We start from the raw sequence: 20,510 nt of genomic DNA on the forward strand, positions 1-20,510 counted from the left end.
AGCAGGTTTTCTTTAAGAACCTCTCTGTATATGGCTGCATTGAATTGCTACAGCATGATGCTGCCACCACCATGGCTCATTGTTGGGATGGTATTAGCCAGGTAATGAGCAGTGCCTGGTGTTCATAGTGTTTGGAGTTCTGGAGTTCAGTTTTTGCCTAAATAAACCAGAGAATCTTTTTCTTCATGCTCTCAAAGTCATTTAAATGCTGCTTGGCAAACACCAAGTGGACCGTCCAATAGGTTTTCCCTTCTCTGCAGAGAACTTCTGAAGTTCTGGTGACCGTTCAGTTCTTGGTCACCCCTCTGAACAAGGCCCTTCTTGCTCAGTTACTCTGGAAGAGTCCTTCTGGTTCCAAACTTCATCAGTGCTCCATAAGCTGCATCAATTATTGAGGCCACTGTGCTCATGGGAACACTCAGAGCTTTAGAAATGGTTTTATTCCCTTGCCTTGATCTATGCCTCACCACAATTGTGAAGATCTGCAGAGAATTTCATAGTTTCGGTTTTGTTCTGACCTGAAGTGTGAACTGTGGGACCTTAGATACATAGATCTGTGGCTGTCTTTCTTCCACAAGAGGACTTGTAGACAGTGCAGTCTGATGGGACAAAATGGGAATTTGGTTAATTTAAAATGAAGTCTGCAACATAATAAAGTGTGCAAAAAGTGAAAAGGTCTGATTACTTTCTTAAATATATATGCCATAACATCAGCTTAAGCCTAAACTGGCCTCAAACAACAACATAAATCACACAAATCAGTGAAATAAATGCCACCTAATAGCTTGTAATCCTCTCACGCTTGTAAAGCCCCAAAACTTAATTAGCAGAATGAAAGGTAATGTCCCAGCAGTATTGCCCCTACATCTCACCCACTTCCTTCATTAAATTACAGTCAGATGTTGGGTAAAACAGGTTAAAGACTTTTTTTTTCCTATCTCAAGACAGTGTAAGTCACATAATTTGAGGTTAGTAAAGACTTCTCTTTCGAAATATATATCTCATTGTGTTACATCTCTGCAATCTGGACTTGGTTTAAAACTCATTCATAGTTTCCCCTGGGGAATTTTCATCTTATCTTGTTTTTAATGTCACAGAGCCAGAACATCCAAAAATGTAATGGGTAAGATGATCCCCTTGAGCGCTCTGTTTACGCAAAGCGCTGTGGTCCGACCTCTGCAGTAAGTGATTGACAAGAATGAAGTGGAACACACATAATAAACCCCTGACCTTGAACACTCATACTTCCTTCAAAGTAGTCAACCTTTTTTTTTTTTTAGCAGTTAGGGTTTCCCCTATGACATACTGCTGCTGTTGTTGCTGCCCTGTATGTCCTGCCCTGCTGTCCCACAGATGTTGGATTTGACACTGAAAAGAAGATTTTGCAATCTTTGGGTGCACAGAATTAACTCACGAGGACGAAAAACACAGCCAATGATTTATTTTACTTGGATGCTACTCTGTGCAGGAAGAATGTATATCATTAGCCTATAAGCTCGGTGACAGCACTTTATTAGAGAAGTTATGGGATCAAGAATTTATGAGAATTTTACGGGTGAGGATAAAGATCATTTGGTATATTTATATGGGATCAACCTCAAGGACATAATATACAACAATAGTTCTAGGCTTACATATAATGCACATACTCAACAGCACATGGTGTTACCATTCAGTGACCACCCAGACACAGCTAAGGCAGCAGAACATTACACATGATTGAGTGCTTTTCATGCAGATAAATAACATAAAAACAGTGCCGCACAGTCTGTTCTGCTGCACATGCCAAGTCATACACATGCAACAATACTGTATTAACACCACGAGACAATATAAACACATGTTCAGCCAGTGATCCAGTTGCAGTTTTGATGAGAACAGCTTATAATGTTCTGTCCAGTCTTCAATTCCCACTGTGATTAGTGTGCTCATCAATCCTGTGATGCAACCCTTGCACTTATTTATTTCTTCTATGAATATTGCTTTCCCCCACTCATTTTTGGCAGTTTTGATGTAACACAGCACCCTCTTGAAGGAGGCGGAGATAAAAGAGCCATCTGCTCATATCTCAGTGGGAAAGATCGGACATCTCGGTAGGTTGTGTGCACAGAGTGAGGGTTTTATTACCAGTAGAATTCAAGATACATGCTATGTTCTCTCCACCTGCATTTCATCACATCATATCTAATCTCATCTCTCTCGTACATACAGCACCTATGTGGAATAGATTATTGCTTGCCTATGTGAATTTCAGGCAGGATAGTTCTATAATTCTACTGTACTTCAAGAAGTGCTGACATATCCTCGGAGCTGCATCTTTGTAAATGGGCGATCAGCCTTAGATGTTGTGTTTGACAGGTCCTGGTGCAGTGAAATGTGTCTAGTCCACACTACACAAGGCCAAGACAAGCCCTGTCTCTCCAAGTTCAGTCAGAGATAGAAGATAGAACAAGGAAGTGCCTGTCTCCACTGTCAATCTATCATGTCAATCTATCCTTCCCTTACCCATGCCAGTGAAGTGACTATCACCACATAAGACAGGATTCCTATCCGCTGTCTGATGAAGTCTCATAACCAGCTGAAAGAGAGACTTAACATCACCTGGTGTATGCTTGAAATTGCATTTTCACTGTGATTTATCTGAGTCCTCGTCATACACATCGAGGCTGGAGTATTGATTTTATTGATATCCTTTAGAGGATTCCTCATATCTCATCTCATCTCATATGCAGGTTAGTTTTCACAGTGGTACATGCTGTATGTTTCAAGGGACATGATGATGCATGAAGCTGTGAATGCTGGATTAAGAATAGTGTATTCCAAGGACATGCTTTTTGAAGTGGGATTAGCCCACTGAGAACTTATTCACAGCTGCACTCCAAAAGCCCTTGAAAAGGTATCTTAGGATGCACTGCAGAGAGGTTTGAGTATCTGAGAAGCAAAACACTCATCGTTTTGAAGACATGCAGACCAGGGGGCTCCGCCGAAGCTGGGATGTGCAGAATGTGAAGAGCCCTCAGCTCAGAGGCAGAATGACACTCGGAGGAAAGCCGTAAATGTCATTTTAAGCTTACAGATGGAGCCTCCGCAGCAGGTGTGTGAGGGGAATACTGATCTAACTCGGAACAACAGTCTGATACACAAGCTCTTTAACATCACTGAGGTACACTTACTAGAATGTTTAAATAAAATATCAACCTCATGGTGGTCCTTGAGAAGAAGTCAGGGAACCATCCAAGTCATTAGAGTACATTGTCTGGTGACCACGAATGGCTGCAATTAATGTTGTGCCAATCCATGATGCAAATGTATATATTTGACCTGCTGATGACACTAAAGGAAAGGCTAGAGTATCCTCCAAGTGATTTTTCCTCTTGTGGCCTTGGATATCTATATAAAATTTAATGATAAATAAACTGCTGTTGAATAAAGAATAACGAGGAAAAGTCAAAGGGCCATGAAAGTCAGTTGGATATTTCAGTCAGAACCAAGTTGGGGGACCAACTGACCAATATTGCCTTCCTAGATCCATGATGCTAGCATGGCTAAAATGTTCTTTAAAACCACGTAAAAGGCTGTAAATAAAAACTTATGTCATTTGTCATGTTACACTAGGACATGAAAAAGGCAGATGTACAGAATTTAGGATTTAAGTTTATTTTAAAACATAAAAGAAGTTGCATCATGACTAAATAAGGGACAAACATGAAGGATTCAGTGCCATCTAACAGTGAGCTTGTAGACCACAACCAACTGACTACCCTTCCCATCATTCCTCCCTTTCCAAGCTTGTGGTGGCCTTCACAAAAGGCCCTCTCTAGAGCCAGTGTTTGGTTTGTCCGTCCTGGGCTACAGTAGAAACATGGCAGTGCAACATGTGTTACGAGGAACAGGACCTCATCCCCATGTTGATATGAAGGTCTCATTCTAAGATAACAAAAATACAATGGTTCGTAGGTAATTATACACTAAAGAAAACATTATTATGAATATCATTTTTAATTTCTGCCAACAGATCCCCCTAAATCCTATGTATCAGCACTTTAAAATCATATCCACTAAAAGAAAATAGTCTTGACAAAGGTCACATTCTGAATGACTCATGCAGAGTTTAATATTGATAGTGCTGCCAAATTAAGATGCATCAGTGGTTTCAGCAGAGAGTAATTTCACACTGATTTTATTAATTCATTTCCTTGCCGACCCTCTCTCTGAACTACCCTTTTCTGTGTCTAATGAACACAAGAGGAGATTCCATGAATGCTTAAAGTGCTATCATCCCTGTAACGGCCATTCACCCAACTTTGTAATTTCTTCCATGCTGAGTCATATTTATGATTAAATCAAAGGTGGAATAATGAACACTAACACCTCCCTGCCACGCACCAGCCAAACTTCTATGTCATGGTTTACAAACTGTATATTCCCATGACCATCAACCTTACTCTCAATTTTTTTCTGTCACACTGAATGAACTCAGTTTGCAGTAAAACAACACTGATACTAATCTGGCCACACACTGACCAACCTGAATGAATGCAGCTCTGTGTAGTCAAGCTGAACATTTATCAGTGTTCTGTTTTGGCTCACAGTGCCAGCCAAAAAGCCCTGGGCAGGACTGAGTCTAACTCTTTTCCACCACCTGGGATTTGGAAATGCATCTCTATTTATGCTTTGGCCATCTGCCAGCAGGTCCCATCCTTACTGCAGAGGCCAGGAGGTGACAGCGCAGCTCAAGTGACCAAGGGGGCCTTACACAATTAGGCCCTGGTAACAGCTCGTCCCCTACAACTCCTCCACAGGAAGGATAAACCAGGTGACTGGGTGCTCAGGGACTGGGAACAAGGGAGGAGATAAAAAAAAAGCACTTATGTGAACAAATACAGGCTCCTTTTTGGCAATTCTCATCTCATTATTTTCTTGCCGTTTTTCTGCATAACATCCAAAGTATACATTTCCAAGACTTTTGCTTCTTGTCATTTTCTCTGATAATTTCAACAAACATAACTGAAGAAATACAGGCACTAACAAAACTTTTTCTGATGCACTTTCGCACATTCACATTCTTTTAAAAGTGCTGGCCTTTCCCCAGAAGATGATGTTTTGCTAACAAGACTGCACTTCAAGCCACCGGTCTGACCATTTCATATAGCTTCAACTTCCTGAGGGCATTCTTTTCCATTATTATTGGTTTTAACAGCAAAGTTGCATTGTGGAAAAAAAAACTGTCTGGTCTGTAATTTTGCTAGCAAAGCACCACCTCGCCAGAGAAGAAAGGTCATCTTACTGAAAGTATGTTTCTACAGCAGTTTTTATTTGGCAGGATTTGCAGAACTGAGTGCTTACTGAAGGCATATGGAAAAGGTGACATGTCACTTCTATATTATCAGTGATGGGCAAGAGCACTGACAGATGAGACTGTGAGAACAAGCATAAGGCTAACACCAACCAAGATCAGGGCCAAGCACAAATGCATCTTAGTACACAGTGTCTGGTGTCATTCTTTGTTTTCAATAAACTTGAGAAAAAAAATTGTCAGTTTTGATCTGTCAAGCAAATGCCTCCATCTGGAAGGATAAATGAAATATCTCTAACCGTGGCAAAGAAAAAGTGTCCCTAAACATTTTTCATATTGTGTTGTCCACTATGCCCTTTGACTTAGGTGAGAGAAGGTCAGCTCCTCCTGGGATGGAGAAAAGGGGCAGCAGGTTACAGGGAATACAGATATTTGAAGTACATACATAAAAAAGCACATCCACACTGAAAGCAAACAAAAACCATATATAGCTGATATGAAATTATTATAGTATACTTTAACATACTGTAAAATGCACTATAGGTGGGTTTGGTTTTAACATACCTCAACATCTTGTCCAGTAACTGCCTTTATGCTGTCTTTACTCTCAAATAAACAAGACAGATCCTTCTGATAAATTTAGCCCACTGAACAGAGGGAGTATTTTAAACTATCAACACCTCTTATTAAGACCAAATATTAAAGACATAAAGAGAAAAAGGACACAAAATTTAAATGAGAAATTGTGACCCTTTTCTTTGCACCTTTTCAGTGAGATCACCATAGGCTTTGACGTCATCAAATCTTATTTCTCTGATTTCTCTACTGTGTACAGAGTACAGAGTCATGGCCCAGTTACTGAAACTATCTTTTCGTGCATCTACATATTCTATATGTATGGAGGCCCTTTGAGACACGCTGCAAGGAGACACGAACAGTGTTGTCCTTCAACAAAGTAGAATAAGAGAACTGAGACTTCTGAGACTTTCAAATGAGACAGCACCATCTCCACCACCACCGCACATACACACACACACACACACACAGACATGTATACGTGTATATATAGCATAGCAAAACACTGCCAGATACAAGCGCTGCTACATCAAGCCAATATGCCAGACCCTCCCACACAATCTTGCCAGTTTTGAAAGACACTAAGAATGAATCAAAGTGAAGAGGCTGTACATGCCAACCCAAAGGATGCAGCTGAATGGAAAAGAAGGTCATCTCTCATCTGGGAACACTGATTTACTGAGGCCCATCAGGGGAATCATTAAGGACACTGTGTCTACTGGTGGAAACACCAGAACGGGTGCCTGCAGCCACCACATTAAGACAGTAGAAATGAAGTGTAAATGTGGCTAGAGCAGGCAAAATAGCAGTTGTGCAGATCTCAGGAAAAGTGGCTCCACGCCACAAGGCCTGTGATGCCACAATGCCGCAGATAAAATAAACCCTAACACCCTCTGCAGTGGCACATGAGCACCCATGTAGACCTCCTGTATTACATCCAGAATCCAGGTTGGAAATTCAGGCCTTTGACCGTGAAGCCTCTGTGCTTGCAGCATGTTACCCTTTGTTAGGGCAACAGGCCAGACACACCTTTACTAGTCTCTCTCCCTGAGCCAAAAAAGAACAGAGAACTGTCAACAACACACAGAAGCAAGTGTGGGTGAGAGATTCCCCCGCTCTGGATTCGAATGAAGCCTCCTTACTTGCAGAGTACAAACCCCTTGTCAGAGTAATATGCCAGGTACGCCTTCACTAGCCCAACAATGGAAATAATTATGCATCTGTCAAGTAACCCAATGCTGGATACATTCTGCAAACAGCAGACATCTGCTTCCACTACACCATTTTTCACAGAAGCCTCAAGAGTAGCCAACTCACCAAGAGCCAATCAGCCACCATGAGAAACAGCTGTACCACTCACTAAGTCTAAGAGAGAGCTCAAGTCTGTAGCCACTTCACAGGCGGTTTGTCGTAAAGTAATTATCACATGACCCAGACTTCTGCTTCTTTAGCGTACTCAAAACCATAAATTATTCAATAAACTGACTTGTTTTACTGTAAAATGGGAAATACGTTGCCTAAAGAGCTAACCAAACTAATCAAATAAAACAATTTTGCTGAATTAAAGCCGCTCTGGGTTGTTTGAAAGCTTTTTTGGTGAGACTAACTGATTACATCAACGAAACATGATAGCATCATCAGAATCAGTATAAATGGGAACCATTCATGAACATAAACAACTTATCTGGATCTTTCTTTTTTTTCTTTCTTCTGCTAGTTTTCTCCTCCATTCAATGTATGGAAAGTAAATATGGATGTTTTGCTTTTAAATATTCCATCTCATGGTCTTACAGCTGTTTTAGACACCAATCTCTATTTCTGCACACAGATAGGGGAAAAAAAAGCAAAAACATAAAAGTCATCTTAAGGACGGATTGACTGGCCAGATTATAGCTGAACCACCACATAAAGAGGTGCTCTGCTGTTTCCATTGACAGAAATGTGTGGTGCTTTGAAGGAAGAAAAACCAAATGTGCAGTGAGCTAAAACAACATGACTGTTGGCCCACAAGCATATCCATCTTTCCATTTTGATCTGCAGAGACTCCTGTGAGACAGACAGAGAGTGCGCAGACACACTCAGTGTCTTTCCTTGAGTTGTTGATCATTGGCGTCTGTCGGTTTGGCTGTGTGATTGTGGTGGCTTCTTTGGATGTTTGGTGGACTGTGGACCCTTCCCCCAGGATTCTCAACACTCATCTATTCCTATAAATGCAGCTTTCTAGCCACAGACCGAGAGCAGTGGGTGGGCTGTGGGATTGTGAATGCGATGTTGAGAGGGTGTCTGGAAACGGCCATGTCCTCCACACAGCTCTGCATCACAGTAATGGTGCAGTGGGGAGTGCCTCGAGGCTGCCTGTGTTCACAATAGCTCTGAGGCCACTTCAGGTAGTGGGGCACATTTTTAGATCTGTGATACAATGATGACCTTGGGAAACTCTAGCAGGAGTGAATCTATACTCACAAGACAAACAATGTGAGCTTTTTGAAGAGTTTCACCAAATACCAGCCTGTGAAGTACATCAGAGGCTCTTGAGTGAACAACCTAAATACAAATGCTGAATGCTGCTGTATTGACATACTGCTACCCCAAACTGTTAAACTGAAATCAGGCGCATTTATCAGGTGTGTGTATAAATTTTGTTATACAGAGAAAGAAAAAACAGTGCTAATAGGTATGCATGGTAATTCATGCATATAAAAATAAAACTGGGGTGCAGATTAGCATAATTTCAGTAAAACTTCCCAACTCTTGTAACCCAGAGGCTGTTAGGATGAGACAGACTTATACCTACAAGAACAGACCTCAGGCACTATAACTAAACTGATGCCTCTTGTTTACTTTGAAAGTAGGGTGACTTTCTGTGGACAAAGTATTCCTTCTGCCTGTTTACCAAGTAAGAGTTCTCCTTTAACAAACTTTCTCACTAACTTTTAGTTGTGCTTAAATCTATCTTAATCCATTTAGCTAAGCCTGCCCCCAAAACTTTTTTTTTTTTTTTTTCAAAAACTCGAAGTGAAAATCCGCCCTAAAACAAAATTCAGCTATACTGCGTATATGATCTAAGACAGTCAGTGGATTTCTGTACATGAACAACTTTCCCCTGGAGCTATAAACAAAATAGCAACAACACTTTGCGGAGCTTCAGTGCTGAGATGAATAGGAAGCTGATTTTGTGGACACAGTGGCGGTTTGCAAGATCATTTGTTGGAAACCATTTTCTGGTTCAGAACGGTTATCATTCTACAAAATAACGTTCACTGTGGACAGAGGGAGCAAACAAACACTCATTTAGTCCACACGGTCACCATTCTGTTTACTGTCAGAGGAGCTGCCCCAGGAGTGATAGTGCTAACACTGCTGATGAAATGCAAACTCCCAGCATATTCTATACACATTTATATACATATATATATATAGGTCTGGCAAAGAATTGCTCTTGATACTTGCACACACACACACACACATGCATGTATCAAGATCAGTTCTTGATACATGCATAGAATGATTCAGTTGCCTACAGTTGTCCTATTTTAGGAGCAATATATCTATATTTATAACACATAAGTATGATTCTTCAAAAAGCACTTTATTGTTTGTTAGAAAAGAACATTTCACAGTTACTAATTGAAAGGATATGGGATTTTTTTTTTTTTTTGCCCCAAGAGATGCCGTTAACATTTAAGAACAGCTACAAAAAGGAAGAAGGAAGTCTTCATGCTTCATCATGATCTTTTCTGGGGTTACTTTAACAGTGCAGCCTCACAGTCAGAAGGAGATAACAACTGCGTTAGTCATGGTGAGTGGGAGCAGGAAACCAAAACCCCACCAGTTTCTCTCCAACTCACCCACTGTCCTCTCTTGGTGGCTTCCAATGGGAGGAGAGGAGGATTTGCCAGCTAACGAGTGCTCTCCGCCTCCCTCCCCCCCTGCCAGCATAACATCCTGAAGATCTTGCTGCAACAGAGTGACCTCCTGTGATGCAGGGGCAGATTTAAGAAGGGCGAGTCATTTTTCGCTTGAAGAGATGCAGGTAACCACTCAGAGGTGCGCTAGTAAAGCGAAGTGGTGGGTGTTCATGGGGGCAGAAGGGGTACTGGGAGAAGCTGTTGGACCTCTGCCTTGCACCTGACTAACAGAGTATAAAGCTGCAGTCAAAAGTTTAAGGGTTAAGATGCCCTTTTGATACTAATTCCAGCTGCCTCGGACTGTAGTGCTATTGTCTATGCTATTATCTTGCTCTTGAGAAGTAAATTGAGCACAACAAACAGATGAGAGTGGAAAATAAGTTGGATTTCTATTTCTCTTGCTCACATGCCATTAAAATCCATGAGAAGGCGAGGAGTCGGAGGGCCTGATGAAACATTAGAAAGGAAAAAAATAGACAAGAAAAGAAAATGTAAGTTCAACCTGATACCTCCTTATCAACTGCAAAACACACTAAACAGGTCACTAATGCAGTCCTAAGTGTGGTATCAAAGAGTAAGCACAGGAGCCAGTCCTTATGGAGTCTCTTTCTTTCTGTTGTGCTGATGAAAAGCAGTCTGTGATCAGCCCCAGGTGAACTGACCAAGAGTAATGGCTCGTTGTGGTTTTATATAGGGCCACAGCCACAAACACTGGCTGATTATCCTTAGGTAAGAAGCTGTGGAAGCAGCAGGGCTCATACAGCATGATAAAAACTTCCAATACATGATCAAATACAGGAGCCATGCTTTCAAAAAAAGAAAAAAAAAAAACTCACACATCCTGCATTTAGCCTCAATCAATCCTACCCTGCTGGTGTGTTTCAGAAAGAAAAGCAAAGACATGTATTGATCAAATTGCAAGATGGAATCTGGTCAAAGGACATAAAGGCCATGAAAGGATGGAAAAAGATAGAATTAGATAATGAATACCAGTCATGTAAGAGACAATTTATCTTGTTCATTCTTTTCTTTTCTTTTTTATTTTATTTTACAGTGCTGGTAAACATTCCTGCACAAATAGCCATCAGCCTAAAACATAGTGGTTCACAATATCTGTAAAGAGTTTCTTTATTAGCTTTAATTTTCTCTTTGATTTGCAGTGAGCTCCATATACAGCATCACTGAGTGCTACAGTACAGAGAGTAAAGAACAAGGAGTGGCAGAAATTTCTGATCAAGCTCCACTATTCAAAGAGAAAAGCTGGCAACATATTTTCATCTGATCTGACATCTTTCCGAGACAGGATTTAATATTACTGCATTAAATTAAAAAATGATTTTCATTTCAACCTGAACACAAGGTGGGCCTATTATGTAAGGCTGTTTATGGAGCAACATTTCACTAAAATTCAGTGCAGAAAAATAAAACAAGAAAAAAAAATGCTTCTCCAATGAAAATCCCATAAGTTTCTACCTCATTTGTCCTTGATAGACTAAGAACGTGTGACCTAAAAATGACGACTGAGGCAATCAGTCCCAATCTTCACACTGTGACAGTTCATTACAATGTTTGGCTACTTGCCCAATAACGTGGCACTTGTTCTCTTGTCACCACAGGGATGTGACGCCACACTATTGAGAAGATGAATGACTTTGTGATAATAAGGGCTCTAATAATAAAAGCAGTGACACTTACCCAAAGTTAACTGGTGGTTTTCTGAGGTGGTCTTGAAAGTTAGACCAGGGAAAACTGATTTAAAGCAGGTATTAAACTCTATCAAACAGTGGTTCTGAGTAATAATTCAAAAGTAAAATTTAAAATCAATGCTTTGGGATAAAAACTTAGTTCTTTACAAGCACATTATTAATGCAAAACGCAAAAGACAAGTAGTAATTTATATCTTATATCTGAAGATACTGTGAGATTTGATTGCATATAACTATAAAGTTGCATATAAAATGGCTGAGTGAAATCAGACTTATAAAACTTTCACTAAAATGAATGACTTGCAGCAACTGCACACTGCCACCACCTTCAGCTGTGACTGTCTGATGTCTGCACTGGATATGGAAATAACACCTTAGGTTGAGTTATTGATGGCTGAATTCTAAAAAAAAAAAAAAAAAGACAGAGAAACATTAAGTACTTACAGTGCCTGCCCATCACAGAAGTCTGAAATAGTTTATACTTATCCTAGCTGTCCATGTGCGACATCATTCCAGGATGTGCTTCATAAAGCTGGTCTAACAAGCAGGATATGTAGTGCATGTATTTAGGATAACGTTCAAAGGTGTGAAATTGGATTTAGCTCTGACAGAGCAAGGAGATAGTCAGAGCAAGAGTAAAAAGAAAGAGCTGGCTTTCATATATTTTATGTTTCATCTGTATCGTACACAGTATACAAAGCTAAACATCGATCTGGGCCAATATGGACTTAAAACACTGGATTAGATATCACATAAACTGAAAGGTAATCCTACAATCAGGTACCATCCTGAATCAGACTTTAAAAGAAGTTCCTGTAAATATTCTGAGTGAAGGGTTTGTTTTCTTAAATATTTGCTTTAATGTTTTACAACGAGTAGAAATATTCCAAGCAGCAGACATCCATTCTGTTGTAACAGCTGTGAGCTTATTAAAGCAAAGATTAATGAACGTATTGATGAATTTATAGTATCGACAGATGCTGCACTTAAAAGTTATGTACTAGTTTGAACTCTCATCAGCGGTGAAAAGGCTTACATCATTATCTACCCATAGAATTGGGTGACACTCATTAAAACAACACGCAGATTGTAAGACAGATTGTTCACTATCCTATAGAATTCTCAGCCAATATTGTTTTCTAACTTTAGCTTGTCATCCGTTAAATGCCAACATCATACCGCAACAAAGCCGGCTTAAGCTGTCATTCTAAAAGAACAATTATTTATGTGCCTTTATCATTTAATTGCAGGAACTATCCAGACGCTAGATTTGATTATTAATATCTTCAGGTACAGAATTCTCTCCCTCCCCCCCCCCCCCCTCTCTTTCTCTCTCTCACCCACTCTCATCCATTCGCCTGTAATGACCGTGAGGGAAATTGGCAGACATTAATGTGCATTCAGCCCATATCGAATCAGTTTCTCACCACCCTAAGGGCTTAATAGGAAACAATAACTGAATTATGACATAAATGCAAGCCAATTGCTCACAATTCTGGCTGGAAACACACACAATGACATACCGTTGATATGGTGACTTGCTCCATTTGCTTTTATGTTTTGTGCTTTTTTAATAAAACAGGGGGGAAAAAAATGATGTGGGAACAAATAAATGGTTGACGCTGCCCGTCCCAAAATAAAAGCCTTTTTCTTATTTTTATTTCCTTGTTTAACCTTGGTGTAAATGTGGCAGAGTTATGAGACAGATACGAATGGTTTGTGTTAAGTGTCGGTAAACAGCTCTTTCTCTGTGTGTGTGTGCATCCCTCTTTTTCTTTCAAACCAGTAAGGATCCATCTCACCACACAGTTTGAACCATGATACATTAAATCCATTACTTACAAGCACACCTGTGATGAAGGACAACTGTGCTGTGCAGGCTAATGCAATGCTCAGCCAAGCACACTCACATGCAGGGCAGCCACAGGCCTTGGCCTATATATCATACTGCAGGATTAGCAAGATTTAGCACCTGACGACAAAGCTACATGCTATTTCCAAATCCTGCCATCTACTGAAAATGCTGGATATTAATGTCTAGGTTTAATCCTATACTTATGTATTTCTAATGCTGGCTAACTCACGTTGATTCTACCTATTGTCAGTCTATTAACTGACATAGTAACTAGGCTTCACTTCATGACAGTACTTCCTTGAACTGTGCACCTTACCCCTCCCCTCTTATATTTTTTCCCTTTTTTTTTATAATTCTCTTTTCATATTTTTGTATAGTTATCTTTTTATATATTTTCGACATATCTGCACTAAACTTATTTACTTTATTTTATTTTTTTATTTACTTTATTTATTTATTATATATAATATTTATTTTTATATTTATTTTTTATTTTTATTCTATTCTATGTTGTATATATTTACACACATTTGCACTGAAGAAGGAGTTGCTTTTCATCTTGTTGTACATGTAAAAAAGATGTATGACGAAAAAGGAATTCTATTCTATCCATTCTATCTATTTAAATAACAGACTATTTTGATAAGTGGTGCTGCAAGTAAGATTAACACAACCAAGCATCTAAATATTTGCTGTGAAACATACATCAGTAGTGCTGAGAACAGTAACTACTACAGATTACCATTTAAAAGTGAAACGACTTTTTGATACATCAAAACAACTCGCTCAGGCTGCTACTTGTTGTTGCTGTGAACAGTTATCAAATCACACAGCTCAGCTGTTGTTGTGGAATTTCACGAGAAAGGATGGAGAAATCAATAGATGTTTTTGCTGTTTTAAGAAAAGTGATGTTTATGGTTTCCCTGTGTTTTGCTTTCTTTCTTTCTTTGCAAAATGCCGTCAATAACATCAAAATACATGAGTAAGACATCTAATTACATCATGGTTACACACAATTGCAAGTATGTCCACGTTTGCTGCTGGTGTTGGTAGCATACCTCATGTGCTTGTACCTCACTTTTCCCCTTGTGTCCAGTTTCGGGGCGTTAGAGGCTTTAGAGTTCAGAGAGTCAGTTTAAAGAGAGAGAGTAAATCATACTGGGGTTGAGAACAATGCTCCTGGACAAACGTAAAGTATTATCTCATAGGCAGCAAAAACCTTCTGACACTAACCTTTATTAAGAGCATGCTCAACAAAAGAAAGCATGTTCAGCACTTCTTTTCTCCACCAAACCCACTATCATTTTGCTGAACTCGTCATTTCAACAGTGATTTACTTCCTGTCGACTGTTCAACATTTATTCACTGCTCAAGGTCGTTATTTGTGTTGGAAAATCTTTAAGATCAGACAGACAAATCATACTTCATGGAAATGAGCTAAAAGAGGCACATAGCTTCTCTTCTTGAATAAAAACTATTTTATTCAATATTATATTTTATGAGAATTCAATTCGAGGTTCTTTAGAGAAACAAGGAAGAGAGTGGTGCAGCTTACTGTGTTGGCAGTGAACTCCACTGAAGCCTGGTGGACATTTGCAGACGTAACCAATGAAGGTGTCACCCCTGTAGGTCTCACTGATCTCACATGTTCCTCTGTTGTGGCAAGGGTTTGGATGGCAGGGGCCTGTTAAGAAAAGGAGGAAAGCAGTGTTAAGAAGTTTGTTTCATGCTATTAAAGGAGCGTGTTAAAGCTGTGAGACACTAATAATGGGCTGCAGCTTTTACTTTCTCATTTACTGTGTATAAAAGAACACTGTTCTAGGTAATAGATACAGTCTGGTGTAGCACACTGCTTTTTAGTGTGTGTATGAATAAAATGAAGATCGCCAGGCCAACAGTGACAAAAACATTCTTACCCAGCTGGTGATTTAAGAAAGAAAATAAATCAAGTTTTGTATTGGCTGTGTATTTGAACACATTTACAGTGAAAAACTTTGAATGAATAAATTACATTGGAGTTGGACCATGTGAGACAGTGTATAAGTAAAAAAGTTTGACAGGGCAGAAACTGAGGGTGACAGGAGAGCGGGGTGAGGCTGGCTTTCGGTGACTGCTCCTGGTCTCTGTGGTCTGGAGCGCAGCCCAAGGTACCGTCTAAAAATCACTGAATATGTCCCCTCCAGGAAGGCAACACTTCATTCTCGCAGTGCTAAGTAAAGAGCCCAGACTAGCTCCAAGGTAGACAAATATCGCCTATATGCACAAAAAATATTCACGCCAACACACATCAACATATACCGACACTTTCACACATAGGCACATGTAAAGTGAGAGTGCAGGGGAAAAGTGAACTGGTAAATACTGAGTGGAACAACATGACTTTGAAGAAAAAAAAAAAAAAGATCCTCATCCTTCAGTGCCAACACGTGAAATCCACTCTGAGGAAAATGGGCATCACCAAAGCTGCAGGACCAGACAGGCTGTCAGGCTGCACACTGGGATCATATGCTGACCAACTAGCGGGGCGTTCACCAGCATGTTCAATCTCTCCCTACATCAGGCTATAGTCCCTGCCTGTCTGTCTTAAATCCACCACTGCTGTAACTTTGCCCAAAAAGACAGTAGTTAAAATCCTGAAATGACTATCCCTCAGCTGTCCTCATACTAGTTATTAGGAAGTACTTTGAGAGGCTTTTACTATCTGACATCAAGTGCCGTCACCCTCTCTGATCTGGACAGTCACCAATTTGCTTATCGAGGAAACAGATCTGCGGAGGACGCAGTCTCTTTTGCCCTGTCCCACCCGGAACATCCAAACACATATGTCAGGAAGCTATTAGTTGACTTTCAATACTATAATCCCCAATAAGCTAGTAGACAAACTCAACAGCCTGGGATTAGCCACTTCACACTGCTTATGGGTTATGGAATTCCTTGCTAACAGATCACAGAATGTCAGAATGGACAACCTTGACCCTCATCTCGAACACAGATGCACCGGACCAGGATGTGGTCTGATCTTTCAAGAGGGGGGAGAGTGATAGCGCCGTAGGCCTTGTAAACATCAGCAAGGTCCTGTCTCCTTTAGCAGTGCAGTAAACAAACTGAGTGAAAGTGGGAAGAGTCTTGTCCAGTGTCACATTACTGATTTATATTTTGAATAGCAGAAGGTATATACACACAGTAGTGTTTATACAGTAGTGGCCGGGGCTGCAAACAACCCCAGACACCGCAGAGAGCTATCACACCAATGTTTGAGCTTTTCTGGTAGTTAACTTTATACCAGACTGAATAAATAGCTATTCCAAAATAATGTTCATTTCAAATGTAAATTAAAAAATAAATAAATATGAGCTGTGTTACAGTGACATTTATTCTAACTCTCCAGATATCTATGTGAGTACAAGACATATTTTGTGTGAGTTTTTATGGAAAAAAAAGACAGTGCTCTCAGGCCTTTCATTCAGTGTTGCCATTTGATAAGAAACTTCATAAAGTAGCCAATTATACAAAGTCTAGTATAAGTTTAACAACAAGTTTAAACTTGCCCCTTACAAGATACTGCCTGGAAGCACTGCTTTCATTCATACATGAATGTATAAGTTTTTCAAAATTTGTATCAAGTTTTTACTTAAGTTTTTTAGTTGTTGTTGTTAATTTCTTTTTTGTGTTGTGCATTCAGTGTATTCAGAACTTCCAATCACTTTAAATACAGGCCCGCTTTGTAAAAGTTTGCTGTGCCACACCACATGTGGCAGTTCAGCATTCGCACTGAAAATCAAAGGGTGTTTATGCCGTGCTCTGTTCGAGAGTCAGTCCAGCCCAGTATGGAAAAGGCCCCCTGTGTGCTAAGTGTAGCCTAACCTGCAGCGTGGGGCCAAATGTAAATAACAAGGCTCTGGTTCACCGTTATTGGTTTCATAACTCAAGGGCATGCCAAGAGCTGTGTCATCTTTTAAACATTGTTGTACAACGGCACTGAGGCTGTGAAAATTTTGTGGACTCAGATTGGACGTGAAAACTTGAGGAGTCTTCCACTGGATATTAATGCAAACTTGGCTAAAGCTCAGCACATGTTGAACATAAAAAAAACAAAACAGTGTGAAAAGAAAGTAGAGGAAGAAGAAAAAAAGGCATGAGCCTTTTTTAAAGCTTCCTGTCTCTTGATAGAATTTCTATTCTAATGTTTTTAGAGTCATATCTTACCGTTGACAGGCAAACTGTGCTTTGACAGGTTTCTTATTTCATTTTAAGTGATAAGCAAAAAGAGGAAGTCTCAAGGGTGAGGCTATCATGCCCTTTCAAGACAATTTGACAAATGAACAGCCACAAGCACAAAATTTGACAATGTCAAGTAAACAGGTGCGGCCTTGAATTGTATTCCACATCATCTGCTCAACCATTTATGTCTAGCCCCAACCCAGAGCATGTATAGGCCTAAAATTAACTCAGTAAAGAAAATAAATAAATAAACACCACTAGCAAGCTTATTATTGTTCTCTCATTGGAATTAGTAGGCCTCTGGATATGAATTACAAACAAGGTAATCCTATCGAAGTCATGCCATTTCAAAGCCAGGGCCTGTATCAGTAAAAATGAGAACGGTGGCTAATCAGTTGAACAGAGGAACGTATAATAGCTTTCACCGAGACCCTGCTCTCTGAGGGAGAGGGCGGTGTGACAGGCTTCAGGGCTGTTTTGACGTGACGATCTATAGCCGCACCAAAGCGTACTGACAGCCTCCCTAATGGAGAGCGCACAAAGTGGAAAAAAGCAGGAAGGGAAGGAGGAGGAGGGAAAGAGAGAGTCAAAGTGAGTGTGTGAGAGAGATACAGAGAGAGTGTGTTCTGTACGACATCTACGTTTGAGTCAGAAATTTGTGATTTTTTTTTTCCTTTAGATAAAAAAGGTTCAAAAACATTACAAAGCAATATTTCAAAAATATTGATTTACTGATACTGTGATTTATGAAGCTCAATGACAATCCTGAAGCAAGCATACTTCAAGGTCAGAGAAACACTGAAACATTTTTTCATAGCCTGTGTGTTGAAAAAAGTCAAAACTTGTTGAACTGCAGCACTGTTGGGAGCCAGGATCAGATGCCACTGGCACAAAATACTTTTAATACATGTATTTCCATTCTGGTAAATAAAGTGCAATTTTGTGCTTTAAAGAACTAAATTCACTCGTTCACTGCACCAACTGACCATTTTTAGTAAAGCACCAATGCATAAATGAGTGACTGGCATGTTGGAAGCAGCAGGGAGGAGCTGGGCAGAACACATCTAAGAGAAAAACAGGCAACTTTTCAAGAAAAGACAAAGAAATGGACATAGTGGGTCATCTGAGAAGATCTCATCAGGCTGTCAGTGGATGCTCACTTTACCCTGCGTGTAAGTTGTGCGATTCGTGTCTGGAGGAAACACTGGCAGCTTTCTTGTGTGAATGTCAGCTGCTGTTCTCCTGTACAAGTCAACGCCTGCTCTGTGATTGATGTGGGCCTGTGCTGTTTCCGGCACGAGCGCTGTGATTTTCTTTTCTGGCAGCAAAAAAAGGCCAATCAATCAGCTGTGAAAACCTGACCAGTGGTTAAACACAGGAAAGCATCCTTTGTTTCCTTGCAGATCAATCACCAATGCCTGACATTTTCAGGGTTAAGGCTACATATGTGCTCTTACATCTTAGCTGACAGCTGTCACAAACATTAGCTCGTTCCAAATGTACAAGCGATGCCGATTTCATTAAGAAGGATAATGTAGCGTGTTCTGTATATTATAACGTAGCCCCTTGTAAATATTGTTTACAACACCAAATTTTACAATGAACCACTGAAGCCGAGAAGCTTGAGGTATTAAGACTCACTTGACTTCATAAGAGGGATATAATTACATACTGAGAATCTTGTTCACTCTGTTTTTCTATTAGAGAGACTCAGCTACACCAGTGTTCACTTAATCTGAAGAGTTTATACATGATTGTTCGGGGTCATGAGGAGGCCAGACAAAGCATTACTGACTGTTCCTTGATAAAGATTTCTGCTGAGCCCAGTCAACTGGGTCATGTTGTGGGGCCAGCTGACCATTTACTGTACAGCAGCAGCAGAGGGAGTGCCCCTAATCTAATAGCTGCACTAACCCCAAACAAGCATCTGCACACAAGGTTCAGTCTTTGACTGACGACTGCACCGAGCAACCCTCCCCCAGTTACAACCACTAGCTTTATTTTTAAAAAAAAGAAAAAAAAAGAAGGAAAGAAAAAGGAGATTCAGCAGCATCAATGGAAATGACTGTCAATGAAAAACAGCTCTGAAAATGAAAATTTTCGGCTCTGAATTTCAGTCCTAATTTCTCCATTTTACACAGCACAGAGTTAACAGTGACAAGCAGGCCCATCAATGACGTTGTTAACCTTTCATAAAATCTAACAAAAAAAATCACACACACACACATTTTACCTGCCTCAGGAGTGTGAAATTTACATTCAAGCTTCTCAGCTCCAAATGTGCACCCAGCCACATCACAGAGAAATCTTGACATGGCCTAATTGTGTCAAATCTATTTTAACCCAGCCTCTTTTTCCTGTGATGGCTTCACTGGTTCACAGGCTCATGGTCACTGCACCCATCCTTCACCTCAACTGATGAAAGCTGGCACTCTACCGCCAATGTTACACCAGGGCTCTCAGCGTGAGCGGCCATAGGTTCGTGCTTTCAGTGAGTCCTTGGCCTCCTATCCCTCCTGTGCCCTTCTTATTCTGCCATTTCAGCCCATCAGCATTTGACAACGTCAGACAAATGCACTTAAGAGCTGAAAGTAGTAAGAATCACCCAGAAACAAAATGGTTTGGAATATGTCAAATACATATCTGAAGAGAGAGGTCACAATGAAGATCAGCATCATTCCAGGAAGATTCTGAGAAAGGCAGAAAGGGAGGTTGTCTTGTCTGAGACTAAATGCCATGAAAATGTCAAAGCAGTGTCCCTGCCTCCCAAAGGTCTTGTCTAAAAAAAGGCATTTTCCTGATGGTTGTGAGCAATGCCAAACTGTATATGGAAAGAAAGAAGAAATCAGCTGTAACCTAACAAGATTTCAGATTAGTAGATGGAGGCTGTCTCTAACCTGTTCAATGGTGGACTGTTGCTCTGCTTGGAAACTCTTAGTTATCCACTT

General features: G+C 40.2%; 1 protein-coding gene across 4 annotated transcripts in view; it reads right to left on the reverse strand.

Annotated features, from left to right (window-relative positions):
* Positions 1 to 20,510, reverse strand: part of LOC121184567 (EGF-like repeat and discoidin I-like domain-containing protein 3) — a 101,095-nt gene that overhangs the window by 47,414 nt on the left and 33,171 nt on the right. For all 4 annotated transcript variants that reach the window (XM_041042332.1, XM_041042331.1, XM_041042330.1 and 1 more), the window contains one exon: positions 14,897 to 15,025. In XM_041042332.1, the coding sequence (XP_040898266.1) occupies positions 14,897 to 15,025 (129 nt within the window). The remainder of the gene's footprint in view (positions 1 to 14,896; positions 15,026 to 20,510) is intronic.

The sequence above is a fragment of the Toxotes jaculatrix genome, chromosome 7 (genome assembly GCF_017976425.1).
Source record: "Toxotes jaculatrix isolate fToxJac2 chromosome 7, fToxJac2.pri, whole genome shotgun sequence".
In the NCBI taxonomy this organism is placed as follows: domain Eukaryota; kingdom Metazoa; phylum Chordata; class Actinopteri; family Toxotidae; genus Toxotes; species Toxotes jaculatrix.